We start from the raw sequence: 25535 nt of genomic DNA, 5'->3' as shown, positions 1-25535 counted from the left end.
ATCTCAACTATGACATATCACAGCTTGAACTATATTCCTTTGCACATAATGATCTATCTCATATATTAGTTTCACCTTTTAAGTTGCATTACTGAAATAAATGAACTTTTGCACAATATTCTAATTTTTTGAATTTCACCTGTATATGCTTAGGAAGGTACAAACTACCCCAAAAGCCTTCTCATAGTTTTAGATGACCTTGTTTGTATATACAGCCTATATGCATTAAATAATGTTTTTCTAAGCAGGTTACGGGGTGAATTGTTTAATTATTTTATTATTGCTCTGGTCTATTAGCATGAAGTTGTAAACAGGAGAATGTAACAGGATATATGTTAACACTAGCAATTAATCTTCAGCAAAAAGACCTTGCCTGATGCAGACTAATGTGAAAAGTTCTAGATTCCTGTAAGTAATATGGCCCAAACAGAACTACCAGCTGCTCTGAAGATAAAAGAGAACTAATATCTGATCCTGCCCTATCCATATTTGGACAGGGTAGCACAATTCTCCATCCAGAAGCTGTAGAGAGGTTACAGTGTGCCTTCTTTTCAACAATAAAAATAAATAAATTAATCTTAGGATAAAGTGTGCACATAAGTGTAAGCTTGCTCTCCATGGTTCTGAACTGAAAGTGCTTTGAATACTGGTGGTCCTTGAGTCATGGCATTTGTTCAGTGAGTATGAGAAGTTATGGCAATGGTGAACGGATGGTACTTATGCTAGTTCTCCAAGCTGTAGCAGTGCTCCTGTGCTCAATTCAGGCACTGGGTATCCTGCCCATACTTATAACCACAGAAGCACTTCAAGTCTCTCCCCCCCAACTTATCTCAAAAAAAGCGCAAAAAAGGTACCTGTGGGCATTGGTGTATTATGTTAGCACATTGAATCGGACATATATTTGGTATCTAAGTCTTCTATCTTTTTGAGTATGTGGTACAGTGCTTTATATTAAGATCCAAAACAAAAGTTATTCTATGTAGCTACTAAAAAGGCAAATGCTACCTGAAGTGCACTAAGAATCCAGATCATAGGAAATCATAGTTCCATTCTATTGTGCTCCGGTCAGACCCTATTTGGAATATTATGTATGCCCCATTCTGGCACAGTTTTGGAACAGGGCCATGGCAAATTGGAGCAAGATAGCCTGGAAACCAAAACCTATGTGGAACAGCTATGGTATGTTTAGTTTAATGAAAAGATGACTGAGGGGAGATATGACAGCAGTCTCCACACATCTGAAATTTTGCAATATAGAAAATGGCAGGACAAAACTAGTGAGTTAAATGTTTGAGAAATTAATCATTGGCTGAAGACATAATTCTATAAGATGTCAACCAACAGAACTGGCTGTTACATGAAGTGGTGAATTGTCCTTTGCGAGAAGTCTCCAAACAGAGGCTGGATGGTAATCCCCCAACAGATTGTATACCAAACCAGAGACTGAACTAGATGACTTCTGGGGTACCTTTCAATTCTATATTTCTAAGAAATCTGCATTTGGTGATGAGTTTTCACAGCTGGGTATCTTTAAACCTCTTTCAATTTCTTCAAAAGGAAAAGTGCAATAAAATGTATTCTTATTTGTGCTGTATTTTTATTCAAAATGAAACTAATAATATTTTCATATTTGTGTATGTCTCTTTTATTGCGTGTGGGAAATAAATGCACACACACACACACACACACACACACCCATAATAGGTTACAACTTGACACTTGGATTACCATCAGTGAAATATCCTGTTTACTCACACTATTCTCACTTCTGAGAACTTCTGGACATTTTGCAACTCTCAAAGGATGAGTTTTCCTTCACATGGCTTTCTTTCAATTTGTATTCTTGCTTTTCTTTTCTTCTCTTGGTAAAAACTTCGTATTTCTGGTGAGCAGTGATTCTGACATGGCAAGTCACACATCACACTGAAGTTGAGATATGCAGAGTGTTGCTGTACCGTGCTATATAAACAGTCTTGTTTTCAAAAGATATTCATCAATTACTCTCCTTTGCATTCTGGTTACACTGGAAAGGAGAAATATTTAAAACAAAAACAAAAAAAATTACAAGTCCAAAAAAACCCCAGGAAAGTTAGATTAAAAAGTTTGAATTCATTGATATATTAAAAAAAATTGTGACACATTTCTGTAAATGCTATAAAGCCAAATATTTCTGGCATTATTTTCATAGAATAAGCAATGTAATTCTGGACCTACAATATCAGTGCTGGAATAAAGCATTTACTAAACCTATATACATCCAACAAACACTTGCATAGAGAATTCAAATGGGATAGCAAAATGTGGTTTGTTCATATTTGCTTTTCCTAAGAATACATTTTTATGATTTCCTGGAACTAAAAATGATTATATATGTGAATAAGACACTAATTTTATCCAAAATGTCCAAACAGAATGGATAGTTTCAAATTATACTGAATAAATTCTGTGAAGATTCTCAGTCTCTTTATCACTCTTTTCTCATTCAAAGGTTTCTTTAACTGCAGCTTAGGAGTGCTTTTCTTATGCATTTCTATACATGCAATCAGAGTCCACACACAAAAACCCGTTGACTAAATAATCTTCTTAGATGTATAAATGTGAGGGTGTGTAATTGTATGAAGACTTTTCCTCTTCTGAACTCAGCCATCTGTAGGCTGAAGCCATGCCTATTCAATTCCTTGGGCTACTAGAGAATGCTTCCGTAATTGATTCTAAAGATGGTAAATGCTTTTGGGGGATTTACCATCCACTTCAGAAGAGAAAATATATCCAGTCTTCTCATTAGACAATCTTAGATCTTTCCATTTCAGCATAGGTTTTAGAGAATAGGTAAGGATTTTAGTATCCTGGATGAAAAAGATTTATCTGGATTCCTTTCAGTCAAGACTGACTAAAAGGAATCCAGATACTAGTTTGCCATATTAGTTGCTATAATTGATTTCATATTTTTATGGCTGTAAATTTTCACATTGTTTTAAACCTGGTAATATATACATCAAGGAATGGATGCAAGGAGCTATCATTTTCCTCTTTCCTTTAAAACAATTTCTTTGAAAAAAAAAAGCCGTATAAAATTAGATTTTCAGTTTAGTTTAGTTTCCATTTTCTGCAATAGTGATAATTAGTAAGTAATTGCCAAGTAATTTGTTATAAATGAGATAGACATTATAAGGGCAATCAACAATCATTTATGAATAAGATAACTCTCAGTTAGCTAGAGTTTAGAGGGTTGCGGTAGAATAGGACTTGCAGCATCACAATCATATAGCTATGTCAGTTTTGAATATATATTATAAAATCATTTTAAAAACAAACTGACAAATAGACAAAATAGTCCCTTAGATTATAGAAAATAAGATATAACCAAATTATTTTTCTATTTCATTCTGAAAATATTTTATTCTTCTTTAAGAGGGTAATTAGATTAAAAATGAAATAAACTACACCTACCTTTAGGTATGTGAAGAATCCCCTTCAGAAGCATTTCAATTCAAACATAAAATAGTAGGAAAGGCATAGGGCATAGGCTTCCACTTCTGGAAAGGACAAGACCTTCAAAGAAAAGTTAGTTACCAGTTTTTCCACTATGAAAATCTCATCTAATCCTATTGCATGAACTCTGCAATGCTCTACAAAAAGGAGGAGAGGGATCAAACACTGTCCTAGCAGCTGATCTGCATGGAATCTGAGCATATAGAGAAGGATTTCAAAGTATCTTTCAATAAATTCCTGTAAATGTACTATTTTAAATGTACTATTTTAACTTCATATCCAGAATATATTGTTTTTATACTTACATTTATTTATTTACATTTATTTTGTATCATTTTCAAATAAAGTAATGGCACGTGGGACCTCGCTGAAACGTCGCCAAGATACTCTTAATCTTACACAGGAAAAGACCTGAACACACCTAGACCTACGTATATGTGTATATATGTGTGTGTGTGTGTGTGTGTGTGTGTGTGTTTTCTGAGGTTCTCGCGGGTATTAGTATGCGGATCTTTTGTTATTCGGGTTTTCTCCCGCATAAGATTGGAAGTATCTAGGCAACGTTTCGATGAAGTCTCATTCATCATCTTCAGGCTTGTGTCTTCGGCTCTGTACACACACACACACATACATACATACATACATATATGTGTGTGTGTGTGTGTTTTCTTAAGTTTTCGCAGGTACTTACATGTATGGTATTCAGCTTTGTTCAGGTATTTTCCCACGTCATTATAGTTGTGCTTTTAAAGTTGTAGCAACGTTTCAGCAGAATCTCATCTACCATTATCAGGCTTCAGAATCCTGATCAGAAGCCTGATGATGGCAGATGAGATTCTGTCAAACGCTGCTACAACTTTAAAAGCACAACTATAATGATGGGGGAAAATACCTAACAAAGCTGAATACCATATATACGTGTCATATATATTTGTATGTAGATCTTTGGTTATTCGGGTTTTCTCCCGCGTAAAATTGTAAGTATCTTGGCAATGTTTTGATGAAATCTCATTCGTCATCTTCAGGCTTGTGTCTTCGGCTTGCTTCTTGGAGTAATGTGAGCTTGCAGCTGCTTCTTCCTTTTAACTGCTAGTGGGAGTGTGACTTGATTGGGTGGGGGCTTGGCTGCGTTCTGATTGGGCGGGGTGTTCTCATTAGTTGGGGATTTGGCTGTGTTCTGATTGGTTGGGGGGTTGGCTGTGTTCTGATTGGCTGGGGGTATGTTCTGTTCAGGTGGGAGCTTGGTTGTGCTCAGGTTAGTCTTAGTTGCCGGGCGATTTGAGCAGGTGAGCTGTGATCCTGTTGTTCGGCTTCGCATTCGTGGTCATGCCACATCTTCATGGTGGGCATCCGTTCACTTCATGTATGGGTCAGAGGGGTTTAAAGCGGGTATATATGGGAGGAGGGCTTTGCCGTTCTGAACTACACACTCTCACTAGTGTACTAACAGCCAATGGATTCCAAAGAAAGATTACCCACCTAATCCAAAAAGAAACCCCAACCAAAATCCAAGACAGAGAACAAGAGAACAGCAAAGCCCTCCTCCCATATATAAAAGGCACTACAGATAAAATCAGCAAGATTCTCCAAAAACACAACATTAAAACAGCATTCTGCACAAACAGAAAAATATCCACCATCCTAAGAAACCCTAAAGACAGAATCGAGTTAGAAAACCAAGGAGTATACAAAATCCCATGCACCGCCTGTCCCACTAGATACATCGGACAAACCAACAGAAGAATAAGTACATGCACTGAAGAACACAAGAATCAAAAAAGAACCGACCTCTTCCCTGGTCCAACACTGAAGAACACAAGAATCAAAAAAGAACCGACCTCTTCCCTGGTCCAACACCTCAGAGCCACAGGACATGAGATTGACTTTAAAAATACCAGAACTATCGCCAAAACCGAACATTTCAACAACAGAATAATCAGCGAATCCATAGAGATAGAAAAACGCCCACACAGCATGAATAAACGAGATACCTCCCGCCTACCAGCCATTTGGAAACCCGCCCTCATTAACAAACGAGTACCTAACATGAGCAATGACACCAGACCCACACCCACGAGGGCCACACAAGATGCTACCACCACACCTCCACGGAGAAAACAGACTCACACCCACACAGAAGATGAGACACGACCACGGACCAGAAGCTGTACCGCAGCTGCATCACTACCCGCTTCAAACCCCTCCGACCCATACATGAAGCGAACGGACACCCACCATGAAGACGTGGCACGACCACAAACGTGAAGCCAAACAACAGGAACACAGCTCACCAGCTCAAATCCCCCAGCAACTAAGACTAACCTGAGCACAACCAAGCCCCCACCTGAACAGAACACACCCCCACTCAATCAGAACACAGCCAAGCCCCCACCCAATCAAGTCACACTCCCATTAGCAGTTAAAAGGAAGAAGCAGGTGCAAGCTCACATTACTCCAAGAAGCACAAAGCCGAAGACACAAGCCTGAAGATGACAAATGAGATTTCATTGAAATGTTACCAAGATACTTCCAATTTTATGCGGGAGAAAACCCGAATAACCAAAGATCCACATATGTGTGTGTGTGTGTGTGTGTGTGTGTGTGTGTGTTTTCTTAAGTTTTTGCGGGTATTTATTTTTATGGTATTCAGCTTTGTTCGGGTATTTTCCCATGTCATGTGAAAGTCTGACTCACGGACAAACACTATTCAGAAGCCTGATGATGGCAGATGAGATTCTGGCGAAACGTTGCTACAACTTTAAAAGCACAACTATAATGATGGGGGAAAATACCCAAACAAAGCTGAATACCATATCTATCTATCTATATATATATATCTACACACACACACAAAGAACATCTGTCAAATATTACTGAACTTATTAAGCTTGCAAAATATATTAATATTTATGTTAGTAAGTTCTATTTATTGCTAGAATGGAGGGTATTCCATTTCATTATCATTTGCAAGTGGAGCTCTCGCCCTACAATCAGGAGGCTATGAGTTCAATCCAGTTGGGGCAGATATTTCTCTCTCTCGGCACACTGAGAATACATCTGCCGGAAAAAAAACCCTGCATTGGTGACAGGAAGGGCATCTGGCCAATAAACACCCAGCTCCATTCAGTTACCTAGACTCCATCCCACAAAGGATTATGGGGGGGGGTGTCAATAAAAGAGGATGATGATGATATTAGCTTTAGAACTGGCTTCTAATGTACTTTGTCAACACAGAAAGTTTCCCAAATATACCCTTCAGTTTCATTATTTGCATTTATTAATAAAATGTTCTGTTGCTTAGTGTTCATTCAATTTTAAATTAAATAGAAAAGCTTTGTTAGGTCTTTGATACTAGAACTCAGAGGAACCCTCTATCTTCATCATGTCTCACATCTGAACCATTCCATGCCAGCAATAGAGGGCAAGCAATTTAAATAATCTTTTAGGATGACTTTAGACCAGGGGTGGGATTCTACTGGTTCTGTCCACCTCTGTAGAACCATTTGCTCTGAAGAGCAGCAGACACAGAACCAGTTTCTGCTGTTTTGGCCCACACGCCCACTCGGGCTCTTACCTGTCCTTTATTTCCTGCTTTTTCAACCTCAGCTGCTTTGTGTGACACAGCTGCAGTTGAAAAAGCAGGAAAAAAGGACTTTTCCAACCACTGCGCACCTGCATGCAGCACTGTTCCGCTGTACGGGCAACTCAGCAGGTCGTAAATTGCACTCGCGCAACTTGCACAACTAGCGCATGCACGCACGACACAGAGCACCAGAACCAGTAGTTATACCAGTCGGATCCCATCCCTGCTTTAGACCTGAAATGGCTGCTTGAGTCAGAGCAAGCCACTAGAATATAAGTTCCTTACTAGCATTAATGATGTTAGTACTAGTTTGGGTAATAAAACGTTTGCAAGAAAACAGCCAAGTTCAAGGATTCCTCATTTCAGCCCTCAGCTACAAATATTCCCCTTTATGGGAGTATTTCTACTTAAGAATTGATTTTCAGTTCTGTAAAAAAACTTAAGAATTGATTTTCAGTTCTGTAAAAAAAGTAAGATTTTTCAACGCATTTTATCTAAGCATTACTTAAAAGAAAAATTATTAGAATATCCATATTCCTACCTTTTCTGATAAGCAGAAGTCAGATTCAGGGATGGGAATATTTGTTTTTGTTTTTTACTTCTTTTATGATCCCCATTTTGGAAGATAAGGGTTGTTCCCATTGTTTTCAAACAAATAGTCTTCAGTGTTTTTACAGCAGCGATTGCTACAGAAACTACAACTCTTGCACTTTTTATCTTGGGAGGATGGACAAAATAAAATAAACTGATAATGCTACAATGAATGATAAAATGATGAAAAGATCTACAGCACAAAAAACAGTGTGAAAAGAAAGACAAGTTTAAATATTGTTGCATAAGAAAGGGATGAAAATAAGACAAGGATGAGAATAAGTAAAATGATAGGCTGGAACATCTGGGAAAGTAAATACAGAAACAAGATAATAACTTGTTAATCTCACCAAAACAAAATCAACATTTCAAGAGAAAAAATATGTTCCAGATTAAATAATCTAGTAATATATATAATATAGAGAGTTCCAGATTTCACCAGCAGGATATGCATGTGAAAAAATCAAAATGGCTATCACAGCAGTACAATCAAACCTTTATCGCTTTTGTACAATTATTCATATCACACCATATACAAAGGGGAGGACTTTGACCATTGCCAATATCATCTTTATATCTTTGACCTTCCCCCTGTGGAATTTGCTAGATCCCATGGTATTCTACTGTTCATGAGACAGAAAGGTTGTCAGAATGGGACACTTGTTTCTTCCCATACCGCAAATACACTTAGGTCTGTTCTTCCATTATACACAAAAGCTTTATATATAAATAATGGTTAGTGATTATTAAAATAATAAAATAAAGACCAACAGTTTTATCATGCTAGGTGACAGGAGAGGGAAACCTGGAAGAGGGCATCTGATACTATCACACTCTCATAATATGGCATGAATCTCCTTTTCCATTCCCTTTGCCATCCCAATGTATTATGTCGAAACCTGGTGGTCATTGATAGGGCTTTCTTCCATTAAACTGCCTAGAATTTATTTTAAAAACATCTAGGCTGTCATTATATCTTCTGGCAAAAAAGTCATGAATAAAGGAAAGAATGTTTGCGATTACTTTAGGTTAAAAAATACAAACAAATCCTAAAAATAGTTCTCATGAGAGCGCCAAATTTCTCTGGATAATACACACTGGATAATTCAGGCAATATTTTGAGGTTTTTAAAAAAATCAATTTAGCAGTTTTAACAATTTCCAATTTAGCAAATCTTTTTTGGTGCATTATGCAAATCCTGCAATTTGTGTCTAAAAAAAAAGTACAAGTACAAATATGAGGTTCTTCCTTGATGCTCATTCGCATATAACCACTTTTGCTATGTTACTTCCTTGATTTTATTGTGCAATGGTTCTCTCAACCTCTGACAATTTTTGTACTAAAAGAGGTTATATTGAATTGAACAAGACCTGAAGAAGCAGCTGTGCCCAAAGATACACTCTCTCAGTATATTTTAGCTGAGGCATCTTATCAAGTACATCAGCAGTTTACCATTATTATTCCCATGAAAAATGTATGTAAGAGGTCCTTTCCTCTCAATGGCTTTCAGTGCTTATTTTCCTTTTATTACATTTTGCTTCTGCAGGCTTAGCCTAGCTACACATTTTGGAAGGCCCAAAGGCAAGACTATTTAAGTCCTGTCCACTTCCCACGGCAACATTTTTAGGTTCCATCACTATAACTGTTCCTCCCCCTTCTGTTCCCTCCTCCCCCTCCTCCCATTACATGTTTTTTTAATGAGAGAGACTGCTGGAAAGCAGCTGTTCCTCTTCTTATAACCATCATTTTCCCACCATAAATAAGAAAAGAAAAACAAGTGAACTGAGGCAAGAGCAAAAAGACCCAACAGTAAAAGCAGAGAGCTTTAGCTAACGGAGCCATAATGATACCATGGGTCTTGATAGGTACCCAATATGCCAAGCCATGATACCAACTTGATACAGCTCTTAGTAACAAATTAGAATTAGGCAATAAGCTACTGCTTAACCTTTCCTATTAAACCACAGAAACATCTGTTAAGCTGCTCCTTCTGCCATTCTTAATATCCAAGGGTGAAACAAAAATGATTATCATATGCTCCTGCAAAATCTCAGGCAGAATATGTTTATCCTAGATGGCTTACAAAGTAAAAATCTACCTGACTCACTGACAAAGGTTCATCTGCACTTCGTTCATCCGAAGATTTTGGAACTTCTAGTCTGTCGATGAAAGCTTGGAGCTCTTTCCTAAAGGCCTTCATCTGGGCATTGATCCGATAAAGAAGTTCGTGTTCCCGTATCCTACTGCCATCATCCTCTTCATCCATAAGTCCAAACAGATCTCCATTGGCCACATAAATTCTTGCTTCAGTTATGATAGTGCTTGTGTCCGAAATCAGGCGGTCTATCGTCTTGCCCAAGCGTTCTGCCTCACAGCGAATATCCTTCATTTGCTGACGGTCCGTGAAGCTTTTTTGCCACCCTGTTGGTGTTGGATAGAAGGACCTTGTAGGAGTCAAGCAGCGGATGTTGCGAACCTCCTCCGAGTCACTTTCCCCACCAATAGGCCCTTCTCTTTTGCGATGGGGGGGACGTGAATCATCATCACTTTCTTTTTTCCCTGCATCACTTTCAGCATCGCTGTCCCTGGGGCTGCCTCGGATCCCCAGATGTGAAGCCAGATCATAGCGCTGCATGTTGGACATCAGGACTCTGTTCTCATACTGGAGTTGCATAACTTTACCACTGAGTTCATTGATCTGCAGGCGGGCGGCTTTGAGCTCTTCTTGCAAAGCCTCTGTCTTGGCACTATCATGATGCCTTGAAGTATCGTGAGCCCCAGTCTTGTATTTGTATTTGTTCAACTCTGTTGTGATGCGCTTATTTTGCTCTTCTACATCAGCCAGGTTTCTTCTCAATAGTTCTGTTTCATCCTCAACTAACTGCAGATGCTGTCGTAACTCTGAGAGAGATTCATTCTGTTCCCCCATTAGGGGATTGGCTGCCCCTGAGAAATCATCTCCTCTTAAGTCATCAAGTTCTGCCTTCAGCCCTCTGTTTTCTACCTCCAGTTCCACTATTTTCCTTCCCAGGATATTGGCTTCTTCCTCAACTAACCTCAGACGAAGTTTCAGTTCAGCTTCTCTTGTGGTAGGTGGGCCTCCAGCTTCCCCCTTTGGTAAGGGACTATCTAAGTCACCATATAATGACCTATACTTTTGCAGGTCATGTTCAAATCTATCCTTTTCCTTGTCTATTTTGGCCAATTTTTTCCTCATTAGAGCTGCTTCTTCTTTGACAAACTGCAACTGGCATTTCAGATCTTCATTATCCTCCTTATAAAAGGGGAGAAAATAAGCAGTTACTTTATATATAAATAAGAACCTTACTTGGCAATTAAAAAAGAAAAACATTGATATTTACAATCACAAATGTTCCAAAAACCCTGAGTTTTTCCATCGATTTAGCAGAGGCAAAATTTATCTGATTCATATTTTCAATACTCAGCATTTTGCAAAAGCAGGATAATCCAACAAATCTGCTTCAGGAATATATTCTTAGTTAAAAATCCCAAAGCCAATTCAACAGCATTTAATAAAGCTAAACAATACTGAAAACATATAATGGATTTTATACTTCAACACACACACACAAAAATCGTGTTTGTCACTTATATATTATGATTTATATGTTATAATTTTCCTAATATATAGAATCAAGGAAGCAGTCATTGAAGTAACTGAAATTTTGACATCTTAATTATGATTCTTGATAGAAAGGTACTATTATCAAATAATATCAAATAAACAAATAGGATATTTTTCCAAGAAGACAAAAGCACGCCATTTTTCTGCTTACTATGGTATCTATTTCAGAGAGACTCAAATTATTCATTTTAAATGCAAGAAGTTACAATCTCTGCAATTTAAATAGCAAATTCAGATTTGTATCTACAGAGAATGAAATAAATGTAGGTATCATAAACAGAATTAATGAAGTCAATCTAAGCTACGAATATCACAAAGATAACAACAATTTCTGCCTATTGAAAACCTGAATCTTTCCCTAGTTGTCAGTTAGAAACACAGTTTATTGCAATGTACTAGGTAGAAAATTAAGTATTTCAAGTTACCTCAGTGGGAGTCTGCTGCTTTTTTTCTGATTTCTGCAAGTCTTTGCTTCCTCTTCTTTTCATGGACTGCTGTAAAAGAAAAAGAAGTTGAAATTAACATTGCACTAGATCTGATGTAATGAGCACATTTTTTTGCAGCTGATTCACAAGTAAAAAAAACACCTTTATCTTACATAATTTACATTGAATACATAATGAGAAATAAAAATCACATTATTGCTTGTCTAGAACAGTGATTCTTAAACCTTTTCTTCAGCACGGACCCCCTTTAAATACCTTTTGTGGCCATGAACCATGACCACAGGCATTCAAAACTTAATTTTATGCCATAACATTTCTTCAAGCCTTTGCGGATTCGCTGTGACGACACTGCAGCCCCCTAGTGGTCTGCAGGCCACAGAGTGAGGGCCACTGGTCTTTACACATTTTGAATAATCAAAATATCTGCAAATAGTCCAACAAAAATAGTGTAAAAAGACTGAATGAGCAATGGCCTAAGGAAACTTTTCCAAAATGATAGGTTCAAGTTCCAGCAAAAAGGGATATTAGTTAAACTCAAATGTCTTTTAAACTTGAAAGTTCACTCCTTCCTTCCTTTCCCTTTCAGTAGACTATAGGCCTTGAAGTCATGTCATTCTTGGGTCAATCTTTGTTGAAGGGCCCTTTTTTCTCTAATTCCATTGTCAACAAGTCAACGAGCAAATCTTTGGTTGAGGCTAGACTCAGAGGGCATCAAAGGAATAGCTACCACTCCCCATCATATACCTACTGGTGAACCTGAACTTTGGCTAGAACTCCCCAGCACCTTCCTTCCCCCTCCTCTTTCAGTGCTGCTTCAGCACATTACGTGTCCAATCTTCCCTACGTTACTCCCAGCATTTGAATTGTGTTTGAAAATCTACTGGTAATCAATGCAGGGACTTCAAGATTTATGTTTCTCTACAATTTTAACCAAAGTTCCTTTGATTCACAGCCTTTCGGTGTTGGAGCCATTTATTATTTAAACAACTGGAAACTACAAAGCATACTGTCCTGTCCTGAATGACAAGTTTAGCACCAAGATCTGAAAAGGGAAATTTCCAGTCACATGGTCACAACCATTTTATGATAAATAAAGAAGTAAGTATGGGCCTTCAGATTGTCAGTCAGTCAAATTAAGCATTATATGTTTATCTCAAATACCATAATGCAACTTTTTTTCTCACATATAAAACAGTTATAAACTGGCTAGCAAAAGTCAATGTATATTCAAGTGTAGCCTAATAAAATCACAGTGACCTATTTTCATGAACCACAATTTCTACATGCATTCAGCAATGAGCATCAACTAGACAGCGCTACAGTTCTCTGCACCGAAAACTGGGACAGTAAAAACAATGGTTGCAAAGTGAATGATAAAACTGTATTTATTTATTTACTGGACTTACTGTATATAGCCACCAATCTCATATACATAACTCTGGGTGACTAACAATATTAAAAATGATTTTAAAAAATATAAAACCTCTAGCAGCCAGGGGGAAAAAAAAGCAAAGCCACAAGAGAACACTGAACATAACCAAGAAACATCACTCGAGACAAGCACAGACCCAAGCCTTCAAGGCTTACAGAAGGTCTTTACGGACAGGGCCCACCTGATCTCCAGAGGAAAAATATTCCAAAGGGTGGAATGTCATGGCTTAAAAGGTTCTCTTCCTGGGCCCCACCATCTGACACTCCTTAGCTGATGACCCCTGACCTCTCATTTATTTCAGAGCTATCCTGAAGAAAGAATTTCAAATGCAAAGGTGATACAGCTCAGTGATTAGGTTATTTCAAAAGATGGCCAAAACAAAAAGCAGAACCTAAACTTAATATCCAGATAATTTGAAACAAGAACTTCAAATAAAGACCACTGAATCTGAAATAGATTAACGAGAGTAATTGTTTAGACCAGGCAAGTTGTATTAGTTACAGGAAGCCAGATTCCAAGTGAAAATTAGGAAACATTTCCTAAGAATCCTAACAATAAGAACAAGTCCACAGTGGAATCAATTATATAGACAAGTGATAAGCTCTCCTTGGCTGAATGTGTTCATACTAGGTAGATATTCAACAGGGCTGTTTTAAATCGGATCCCTATACTGGATTAGATGGATTAAATGTTTGTTTCCAACTTCCGGGATACTTACTTCAAGTCTCAGCTATGGCACTCCGGAATCAAACGGGTCACCAACATTTTTTTCCTTGCCTTTTGCTGTCCTCCATTCCTTACTTATCCTTGATTTATCTTAAACTGCCAGGGTCTTAAACTACCAGTTCTACATACACACATGGGGGTGGGGTGGGGGTGTGATTCAGTGCTTTTAACCTTTTGAAAATAACATTATGCTATTATTCTATCTTTTGTATATATGCAGCATGATGCACACATTGAAGTGAAGTATACAACAAAACACTGCTTTTATTATTTCCTCTTGTCCCTTCCTGTGGATATCTCTGCATATAAAATTCTCCCTCCCTGAAATACTATTCAGAATAAACACATTTTTGAACCATTATCAAAGTAAAATCAATCAAAGTCCTTTGCTTTTATTTTTTCTTTTGCTTCAATAATAACCCTAATATTATTTCAAGTTGTGAAACCAGTGATTAAAAATCTTTATTAAGTACCACTGAAATCTCTTATCAATCCCTGTATCTGTAAAATCCCTTAAAAGATATTACATACAACTGTTCCCACAATTCCCTATTGTCCTATTCTCCAATGGAGTAAATCTCCCAATATTGTTCTGCTGTAATATTTTCAGGATAAAATAAGACCATGATATAGAATCACAATTACAATTATTCTAAATCAAGTTAACATAAATCCAAACTGTTGGTATCCTTTCAAATTAAAGGACTGACTATCAATCATATTTTAAATTAATATTAAATTTGCCTTCATATGTTTGGGAGAGAGGAAACAAATGATATATGCATCCTTCAAAATAGTGGTGGAAGCAATAATCCAAAAAGTGAAATTGGGTCTTAGGTTCAATTAAAATTGTTTTTTAAGATTCTCAATTGGATAAATGTGGGAAATTAGTATCACTATTATTCAAGATGCTGAAAAGTCAGTCTGATATAAAAGGTTTGGTACAGAACTGGTACTAGGGACAGCCAACTCAACTCTGCCATTCACTAGGTGATTTAGGACCAATCTGTACTTTTCAGCCCAGCCTATGTTCTTGTAGAGAATGAGCAACATTTTAGGGCTGTCCACCCTAAAAACAGAAAAGAGTTCAGTATCAGCATATTCTAATACCTTAACTGAAGAGTTACATAGCTAGCCTCTACTTCCAAAGAATGCAAAATACTACTAAGTTGTCCATTAAACTACTTGTGCCCATTGAGGCACACAGAATCCTTTTGTAGATCAATGCTTTGCCATCAATTGTTTCATGGAAATGATAAAAAAAATCAACTACTCTTCTAATAATTTTATTAACTATACTAGAAGCAATTACGGAGAGTCATGAAATATTCATTTTGCAGTACCAAAACTTTAATCCTGAATATATTTCACCCACATTTTCCCTCTAAGAACAGAGTCCTGCACTCTGCTTGGTTAATTAACATTTTAATTATTACAGTGTGACTTTCTGTTGTACTTATTCTATTGTGATCACAAAACACAACAGGAACAAATATAAAGCCAGTGGTGGTGCCGTGGTTAAAATGCAGTACTGCAGGCTACTTCTGCTGATTGCCAGCTGCTAACAGTTTGATTCACCAGCTCAAATTTGACTCAGCTTTCCATCCTTCCAAGGTCAGTAAAATGAGGACCCAAATTGTTGGGAGCAATATGCTGACTCTGTAAACCGCTTAGAGAGTGCTGTAAAGCACTCTGAAGCGGTATATACGTCTAAGTGCTACTACTATTGCTAATGTCCCATATCCTCAAGATGTGGTACAGGTTCCTTCATGTACCACTGATATTATGACAGCTGATATTGAAGGTAAGGTATTCCTTATGACTGTAATTGAGCCTGCAACATCATAAGTTGTTGCAGTCAGATTCAAAGTTATAATTGTTTTTACAATGATCATTAAGCAAACACAGTGTTTATTAAACAAGTTCATTTTCCCCAATGGGTACTTTTTGCCGGAAATTGGCAAAAAACATTGCAAATCACAATCACACAATCACAGGAGGCTGCAAACAGCTGTTAAGGTGAGCTGGTTGCTAAGAGCCCAAAACACAACCACATAGCCACAGGGTGAGTGAGGCCATTCTAACTGAAAATGGGTTGTAAGTAGCTCTGGAAATGTTGATTATAACTTCAAACCATTGTTAAGCAACCAGCCATAAGTTGAGGACTACCTATAACTCTAAACTAACCAAACAATTGGGGAAAATCTATACTAAGATATTAAGACACCTAGATATTCCATCAAACATCCCCAACTCTTGAAAATAAAATTCCTGCTTTCACTCATGAGAAATATATTGGGAATTAAGATAGAAAATGCTATCAACTGCTTATTTTTTTACCAAGTTTTGGTAGATCTGTATTATTAGTGGCATCCATTTTTATTCTGTCTATATTTCACTTTAAGAAACTAAATGGCATAATTTCTACAGATGAAATTTTGGGCCATTCTCTAAATGTCATGTAGAAGAAAGGCTTTATAAATTTATCTTGCAGAATTTGTATGGACTTATCATAATATAGCTAATAAACCATGTGAATCAAAATAAAATTAGATATTTAATTAGCAATTATTATCTTGCTCACCTTTCTACCAAGAATCACAAATCAGAAAGGACAGAAGAAATAAAGACCAAATGAAAATTCCAAACACTGATATTTAATTAGTTCTACTAGCTAATCCAATAGTCATATATTAAAAAAGAGGTTGATTTTCCCAAGCAAATAAGATCAAGGCAAACAGAAGTTAGCACACACTATGAAATTCTGAATGCTAAAATATAGTGTGATATGATGTCATGATCCTGGAATCAGCGCATGAGCTTAAATATCCTTTAATTAGTTTTATTTTCCAAATGCTGTCCTGTCAATAGCCAGTACATTGACTGCTGGCAATAAATAGAAAATGCCTTCAGGGAGTAGGCAGAATAGATCTATCATTCAATTATTAAAAGGGGGCTGTGGGCAGACAAGATAAAGTAGAAAACCATTTGTGCTTTTTGATGCAGATGCAAAACAAATTTGGCTTTGCATAATTTCAATAAACAGAAATAACAATTAACAAGTGCTGTACGTTAACCTTCCCAGTATCATCCTATTTGTCACTGATTTCTGAATTATATTACAAACTTCTACTGACAATTCAGTAAGTCTGTGAAACAACTGAAGTATAAAATATGACTAAAGAAGAAAAAAAACTGAATCCTTCATCATTTCATTGGTGTTCTCAAAATCCAATAACCTGTTTTTTAAGAATTCGATGGATCAAAATTCTGATCACGATACATGGTTGTACAGATTGATGAGTGCAACATAAACATATACATTAAGTATAGTAACATGTTTTCTTATTTACATTGTGCATACTGTCTACACAATTTGAAAAATCCAATCCCTGTCATACATCACCACATGTAGATGATTCCCAAAGATGAACATGATAGCAGAAGAAATAAAAGATCTTGAAGAATATAAATCTTCTGTAGAGGTGTCAGAGCAAATGACAAAGGAAAATATATGCAATGTAGCTAGAAATAGATCATTTTTACAGCTATTTCTTGTTCTTTTTTGTTAACCATAAAAATTGAAATAAAATATTTAGTTTTCGTCGTATTTGTTGTCATATTAACAACAAATAATGGAAGCCAACAAACCATCATTGGCTTATGATTCATAACTGGAGGCAAACTGCTTTTTAAAGGCTGGATTTCATGAATGTAAAGAGTGAGACAATGTCAATCTCTAATAACCACTTCAAGTTCTATTTAGTAAGCTAATACCTACATTACAAAACTTCACTTCATGTTGAAAATCTCACAGACATTTTAGTTCTGATCTAATGAATTCAATAAATCAACAATCAGAACAACTGGCAGAACTCACATGCAATACAGGGATAGTACCTTAAAACAAAATAAAAATAAAATACTATGCTAGCACAACAATTCCCAAAATGTAGAGTATTGGTTGTTGTTTCTCAGCACTTGATAGTAGGTTCCTTCATCTCATCAAGACATCAACTAATACAGACTCATGGGACTGAAAATAACTTTCCTTCCTCTTCTGCTTCTTTTGTGCCTTATTTACCTTCAAAGCAAATGTTCACTAGAACATGGAAGATTACATATCATTTTTATGATGTTGAGCTGGCTTAAAAGGGATAATGTTCTACTACTGAGTTTAAAACAAACAACTATTCTAAAGAAAAGTAAAATTAAACTACCCCCATTCTTCCAATTACATATGCAAACGCTTCCTGATCCAGGAATGGATACAATTTGAACCCGTACAAAAGATCTCTTAGCTATGACTGCCACCTACTCTTTAAGCAGGAGTCACAACTCCAAAAGGATGCCCAGAATGGACAACAGATCTGTCTGGGGAAATGCAATCCCATCCAGAATCAATAATGGTAAATTCCTACATCCAGGTGGCTACAAAATCCAAACCCATTCAGTCTGGATAGGATTGAGCTAAACTCTGTCACTCCAAATCCCTACAATCTATAGACATCAAGACAGGTTGTTGGTGACATCACTTACTTCATCAGGGATGGAGATATATAGTTAGGTATCATCAGCATACTGATCATATCTTTCTCAATGGCTATAGATAACATCATCCAGTGGCTTCATGCTAACATTAAATTGGAGCGGAGAGTACCCACTTTCTAATACTCCAAAATTTAGGGGCCAAGGGATCCCTAAATATCTAAGTATCTAATCAAGATCAACTGAAATTGGCCACTGAAGAATGAAGAGAACCAGCTTAATACAGCAATGCCTAATCCAGCTTAATACAGTGCTACGTAACCTCCCATAGCTGATCCAGAAGGAAACCATGGTAAATGGTATTGAAGGCTGCTGAGAGGTCAAAAAAGAGCAAAGATGGATGCATTATTGTATCCTGCTCTCACCAGAGGTTATCAAAAAGTACTATCGTGTTTCTCACAAAATAAAGCCGGGTCTTTTTTTTTTTTGAGCCCCGAAAAAATGGCTAGGCCATCATTTCGGGGGTGACTTAATTCCCCCCCTTGCATCCTCACCTAGAGAGCCTGCGGGCAGCCATGCCTTGCCACCAGCCACTCCTAATGGGCAATCGTGGTGGAGCATGGAGAGCTCCCTACTCCCACCAAGCACCTTTGCTGCAGACCCGAGACCTTCAGCGCCCACCGCTGTTGCTTTCCCTTCTGCCCATGCCTCCGCCGTGTTTGGAGATGCCGCTTCCACGTTTGGAGCACTGCCGCCATGTTTGGAGCTGCCGCTTCCACGTTTGGAGCACCACCACCGCATTTGGAGCTGACACTTCCTCATTTGGGGCACCGCCGCCATTTGGAGCACCACCACCACGTTTGGAGCTGCCGCTTCCACGTTTGGAGCACCACCGCCGCTTCCACATTTGGAGCGCCGCTGCCATTTGGAGCACTGCCACCGCTCCAAATTCGGCGGCGGTGCTCCAAAATGGCGGTGGCACTCCAAACGCAGAAGCGGCATCTCCAAATGCGGCGGCAGTGCTCCAAATGCAGAAGTGGCAGCTCCAAACATGGCAGCGATGCTCCTAATGGCGTGCTCCAAACGGCAGCGGTGCTCCAAACGTGGAAGAGGCAGCTCCCAATGCAGCAGTGGCATGGGCAGAAGGGAAAGCAACAGTGGCAGGAGCCAAAGGTCTCGGGTCTGCAGCAAAGGTGCTTGGCGGGAGTAGGGAGCTCTCCACAGTCTGCCATGATTCCGTTAGGAGCGGCTAGTAGCGAGGCATGGCTGCACGCGGGCACTCCTAACGGCAAGTCCCCCCTGCCCTTCCCCCCATTTTGCATGTTTTAAGATAGGCCTAAATTTGGGGGGAGGGGCTTAATTTCATTTTATGCCTATAAAACATGCTGGGTCTTCCTATTGGGGGAGGCTATATTGTTGGAGAAACACAGTATCAAAGTTGCCTCAGTCCCCTACTCAAACAGAAACCTGACTGGTGTTGTGCAACCATCTTGTCAACAATATTCCCTAAAAAAAGAAGATTGAATACTGGATAAAAATTGTCCAAAATAGTTCATTTCAGGACTGGCTTCTAGAAAAAAGGGCAGGCCAATGCTTTCTTAAGGGGCACTGGCCTCATCTCCTCTTTTAAAGAAGAATTTGTCATCATTGAAACCCAACCCAATACCTTCCTGGAAGTTTTTACCAACCAAGTAGAGCATGGATGTAATAAGGAGGTGGTTATGCTCACAATCATAAGGACTCTGCCTGCTTCCTTGGCCAAATAAGTTTGAACTCCATCCAGATAACATGGCAAGACTGTCCCAGGAATTTCTATAAGACCTGTACCAAGATGGGCAAGCAGCTAGGAATGAATCTTAGCAATTTTGTCTGTTCTCCTCTGGATGGCCCTAAAAGTGTATCTCAGAGTTCCTTCCATTCAAGAGGGCTGGGCACCCTAAACAGGGCTACGTGTGGTCAGCCATCTGTGGATGCAATAATGGTGGAGAAGTACTGATGCTTTGCCATCCTTACTGATACAAGGTATGCCTTAATAGAAGCTCTCAGCCTTGTTCACACAAGTTCGTTCTCTTTTCTCCACCAATGGTATTCTTGGAATCTCTTAATCCACTTCTCTTTCTCAACTCTTTCATAAATCTACAGAGTGATCCACAAATGGGGAGAGGCCACATGGGAACAATCTAATACAAGGCTTCTTGCACTTTCCTATTCTAGTTGACAATCAGAGCCTCAAGAGGACCATGCAGCAGGCCTCCAGGAGTAACTCCCAGTTCTTTTTGTAACCCCTCCAAGGTCCATCACCCCATCCTCCTGGGGTGGACCATTGGATTCGGTGCCATCCCTCTGGAATGATTATCAGGGCATGATCTAATCAGGATAGGGGAGCTACCTTAAAGTTCCCCAAATTTCCAGAGAATATTGCCACTACTTGAAGAAGAAAACCAGATGAGGTGTTTAACTACTGTCTCATGTTGAGCCCTAGATGACCTGGGATAGGTCCATAGCTGTCACAATAGCCATGAACTGAATTCTGAGTAGAACTCAGATTCTACTCTTAACATATGCAGATTGAAGTTCCTCTGGAAAATGGAATCAAGGACATCAGGCAGGTAGGCTACACTGCAGCAGGGAAGCAATAGTCCCAATAAATAGCAAATTACAATAGCAATAGTCCCAATAAATTGTTCACTATCATTAATCCAATGACATTCGTGCAATTCTTTAGTTGTACTTAAAAGACCATCCTGGGTCAAAGACCACAATTTTATATTTTTTGAGTAGCGTTGTTGTTTTTTTGCCTTTAATTTTTCTGGAAACCAAAAGCCATTTCTCACATCAAGACTTAGTGATTCTCATTTCAAAAACAGATACAATGCATTTTTTAACAAACAAATATACAAAGGCTGAAATGGCTAATCTTTGTTTAGGAAAATATCTACTTTTTCAAATTCATCCATTTCTATATAGTTTTGGTTTAGTCTGTCCATGAATCTTCATTAATCATTAAAAGAGTGCTTACGAAATTCAGAGAATGCAAATTGATAATAGAGAGAACCAACCTCTTTCATTTTGTCAAGTTCATTTTGCAGTGCTTGCTTTGTAATTTCTACTTCTATTAATTGTTGTCGTAACTTTTCATTTTCATCTTCTGTGGTGGTACGTTTTTCTTCCACATTTTCCAGCTCATGATGAAGCCTCACAGAAACATCTTTTGCAACCTAAGTGGAACATGATTAGAAACTTACAACAAAGCTAATTATAGACACATATTTAGCAAAAAAAATGAAATGGATCTATGGATTTTGCATTATAGAAATAAATATTATATTTCAATTATATGTCCATTCAATTCTGCCATAATATCAATATAATATTTTCCCAGTGAATAAAAAAATGGAAATATGACAGAGGTTCAGTTTTAACATGCGGGGTTTTTTAAAATAATTTCTACAAAATTAGAATCTAAATAATGATTATACAACTGAGATGGTGCTGCATTTAGAATTTTCAAATCAAGGACCAATCCTCTGTTCATTATCAATATAATCTAACCCAAATTTAAATTTGAAATTCTTATCAGTAAAATATTCTCATTAACAAATTGACCAGGCACCTGGATAAGTACTACCCTTAACAGATGAGAATCATTTTCTTATAGATTTAAGCTCTCATATGTATTTTTTTATGTATGTATGTATTTTTTTAAATTGTTTCTGGTATGCCACTGTAAGATGGAATACTTATAAAGTATGTGAAAATGAGTTGTCAATTTGTTTACTAAATTAGAATATATTGTTAAAAATTTCAATGTATATTTCTCAGATTTAGTGCTTTCACCACCATATGCATTGATCTATACCTTAAACAATTTAATTAAAAGCTAATTAAATATCACAGTGGTTAAAATGCAGTACTGCAGGTTACTTCTGCTAACTGCTGGCTGCCTGCAATTTGTTAGTTCAAATCTCACTAGGCTCAAGTTTGACTCAGCCTTCCATCCTTCCAAGGTCAGTAAAATGAGGACCCAATTTGTTGGGGGCAATATGCTGACTCTGTAAACCACTTAGACAGGGCTGTAAAGCACCGTGAAGTAGTAAATAAGTCCAAGTGCTATTGTTATTTGTAACTGTAAAGCTTGACACTCTCTTCAGAATTTAACAGGCTGTATCCTGATTTAGGTCTATACCAATTACAATTCATTTTTTTTAAAAAATATATACAGTCCTAATTTTATTCTAATATCATTTTTCAAAATAATACAACATAGCTCAGATTCAACTATATTCAAGTATAAACAACAAAATATGCCATTTTGTAAAGTGAAAGTATCTAGGTAAGTAAAAGTGAATATATCAAGGTAAACTATTTTATTTATTTAGGCTTTCTCTCTCTACCACAAAGATCAATGTTATATTCTGTACAACTGATTTATGCCATGCATTTATGTTACCTAGTTAGGTAATGCAACTTCTTCAAGAAAACAACCAAACTCAAAGAGCACCAGGAATACCACATTCAACCCTGAACTATAGATAATTCTCTTCTATTGGAATCCAATTATCATCACATGTCTGTATGCTATTTGTCAATTTTGTCAAATTTAGATACTGCCCATCTTACTCTCAGAGTGACTGTGTTAGTGACTCTGTATTACTTATTTATCTATTAGCATCCAGAGAACAAATTTAAGCTTTAAAAAGTATGAGGCTTAAAATCTGGTCAAATGCCCATCTTGTCAGACATAAGCATCACTTGCAAGAGCACTGATTTCTCCATAGGTATGCATGAGAATGCTTTTTTTTATCTAGTTCTTCTACATCAAATTATGAAAGATCTTATGAATGTTCTATCACTTTGCCAACTTTGAACCCAGAGGTACCTTCAAGTCCTGCTCCAAACTACGAAGAAGTTCTCCATCAATCTCTCCAGTTTGTGCATAACGAAGCCTTTTGCGTTCTGCCTTCCGAAGACGATACTGTAGAATCCTACAATTTTTGTTAGCCCTCTCCAATTCATGACGCATTTCCTGTAGCTGGCATGCATCCTCCTCAAAAAAGCTGTCCCTCATCTCATCCATCTCAGTTCTCAGCTCATCTATCTCATTCTGGCATCCAACAAGAAGAGGTAGAAACATATTATACCATGGTACTTCATATAGGTTTTTTTTAATGAGGTTTAAGATAATTTAAATGCATTATATGCATTTTTTCAAGGAAATTTGAGTTTTAAGATCACACAGATAAATCAGTTAATCCCTTATGCATATTGAATGAGTATTACCATGCTTTGACACCCATATCATTAATCTACGATAAAATCATAGTAGGTATTAATTATCCATTCTTGGCATCAGAAGTCCAAAGTACGTGCCACAGTTTATCAAATCTATAAGAGGATACTATAGATATTTCAAATTCATATTAGAAATATTAAAATATATATTAAATATTAAAAATGAATGATGGTAAGCAATGTTATCAATAATTGTACAGTATAGTTTGATTTTTAAAAGATCTTTTAAACCTACTCCTTTTCTCTGCGGTAGAAATAAACTGTGGTGTAAAAAAGTATTATGTTCTGAAAAATAAAATAAAATTATATTTTATTCAGTATTCTGCTTAACACGCTAGAACAAGATCTCAACATATCAATCATTAATCATTTAAAAACACGTATGCAGTAATTGAGAAGCATGGACCAGAGAAGTTCAGCTGCACAAACCAAGTGTGCCTTTTTCTATCATAAAAATTACCTACAGAAAATCACAAACTGGGCTCACACACCTAGAAAATCCTAAAATGCTTTGTTTAAGTTGGTTTGGAATGCCATCTGGGCCTAGCCATTGTGGCTTGTCATATACTGTAAAGGACCACAATGGTTTGGTTCAAATGGATAAGGACAAGGGACAAACCCATAGTTTAATTTAAAAAAAACAATTATCTATCATATCTGAAATGGTCCAGGCTGCACTTCAACATCTGTTATCAAGTTGGGGGAAGGAGAAGGGCAGAAGCTTCGTCTCTAGAATTTGATCGATGGATCCTGGGGAATACGTGATGGGGGGCAGGGTAATCAACATTAATACTCGCCTGCCCCCAAACGCAGGTAGGAAAATAGATGGAGGAAGGGCCTTATTTGCTCAATTGCTCGCCTGTAGTGCAATGCGGGTTCTTGTTTGGAGAATAAAAGATCCCCCACCCTCAATTCCAGCTGGGCCACACCTTTCTTTCCCCCCACCTGTCCCCCCACCCCCACTCCGCTTACCTTGAGGGTGTCGTTCTCCTCCCGCAGTTTCTCCACCTCCTCCAGCAGTTCCTGGGGCCGCCGTGTTTTCATGCTGGAGACGCCATCCGGGGCCCGGCCACGGCCATTGCCTTCTCCGACTCCTCCCGGCGCCATTGGCGAGAGGGTGGAAGAGGAGGAGGCGGCGGCGGCCGTGGAGGGGGAACCGCCGTCCAGGTCGCCGCCTGGACTTTGCATCTGGGTCGCCGCGCCACCTTTTTCTCGAACGGGAGATGTTCACTTTGCAAGCATCCTCGTGCTTTGCTGCCGCCGCCCACCCCCCCCCGCAACCTGCCGAGGCCCAACCCAGCCCTGCCCTGCCCTGCCCAGCGAGAAGATGGAGAAGCCGGGCCGCCTCCCTTGCCCGTTGCAGAAGCCGCTTCCAGTTGCTGGGCGACACAGCAGAAAGACAGCTCCCCCCGCCCTCAGGCTTTGCCCCGGTCCGCCGGTCCCAGGTGGCGGCTGCGGGCGCCGCGAGCTCGACGTCTCTGGGAGGTCTCTGCCGCTTGGCGGCGGCCTGTCCCCTCCCACTCCTTCTCCTCCCCCACCCTCAGCCCAGCCGGGATGCGGCCGTGGCTGCTGCCGTGCCGGCAGACGGGGCCGGGCAATGGGGTTATGGAAGCCGCAGCAGCAGCCGCCACAACAACAACACAGCTGCTGTGGCGTCTGTGCCCGAGGCGGGGGGTGGGGGGGCAGCGGAGGGAAAAGCTTCGCGCGGTGGAAAGGATGCCCTCGCGGCTTCTCCTTTCGGCGGCTGGAAGGATCCAGCGGGTCCAGCCAAAGCTCCGTCTCTTCCCTGCGAGATGCTAGCTGTCGCCGTTTCCCTCTCGGAAAGGCCCGGCTGCTTTC

At 38.6% G+C, this 25535-nt stretch overlaps 1 protein-coding gene across 4 annotated transcripts; it reads right to left on the bottom strand.

Annotated features, from left to right (window-relative positions):
• Positions 1-1834: 1834 nt before the first annotated feature.
• On the bottom strand, positions 1835-24954 carry LOC113433024 (microtubule cross-linking factor 3). 4 transcript variants are annotated; one of them, XM_087936211.1, is made up of 8 exons: positions 24669-24954; positions 23284-23508; positions 21464-21622; positions 11738-11806; positions 9765-10940; positions 7617-7792; positions 3451-3552; positions 1835-2023 (listed from the first exon to the last, which is right to left on the bottom strand). In XM_087936211.1, the coding sequence occupies exons 1-7, from the start codon at positions 24882-24884 to the stop codon at positions 3486-3488; spliced, it is 2088 nt and encodes a 695-aa protein (XP_087792337.1). In that variant the 5' UTR covers positions 24885-24954; the 3' UTR covers positions 1835-2023; positions 3451-3485. The 4 variants fall into 4 exon arrangements, with proteins under 4 accessions (XP_087792337.1, XP_087792343.1, XP_026551142.2 ...); XM_087936217.1 differs by having other exon boundaries at positions 9774-10940; XM_026695357.2 differs by lacking the exons at positions 1835-2023; positions 3451-3552 and having other exon boundaries at positions 7734-7970.
• Positions 24955-25535: the final 581 nt, after the last annotated feature.

Source organism: Pseudonaja textilis, chromosome 1, assembly GCF_049901715.1.
Source record: "Pseudonaja textilis isolate UNSWEBS1 chromosome 1, rPseTex1.2, whole genome shotgun sequence".
NCBI lineage: Eukaryota > Metazoa > Chordata > Lepidosauria > Squamata > Elapidae > Pseudonaja > Pseudonaja textilis.
This window is presented reverse-complemented; position numbering and strand designations above follow the sequence as displayed.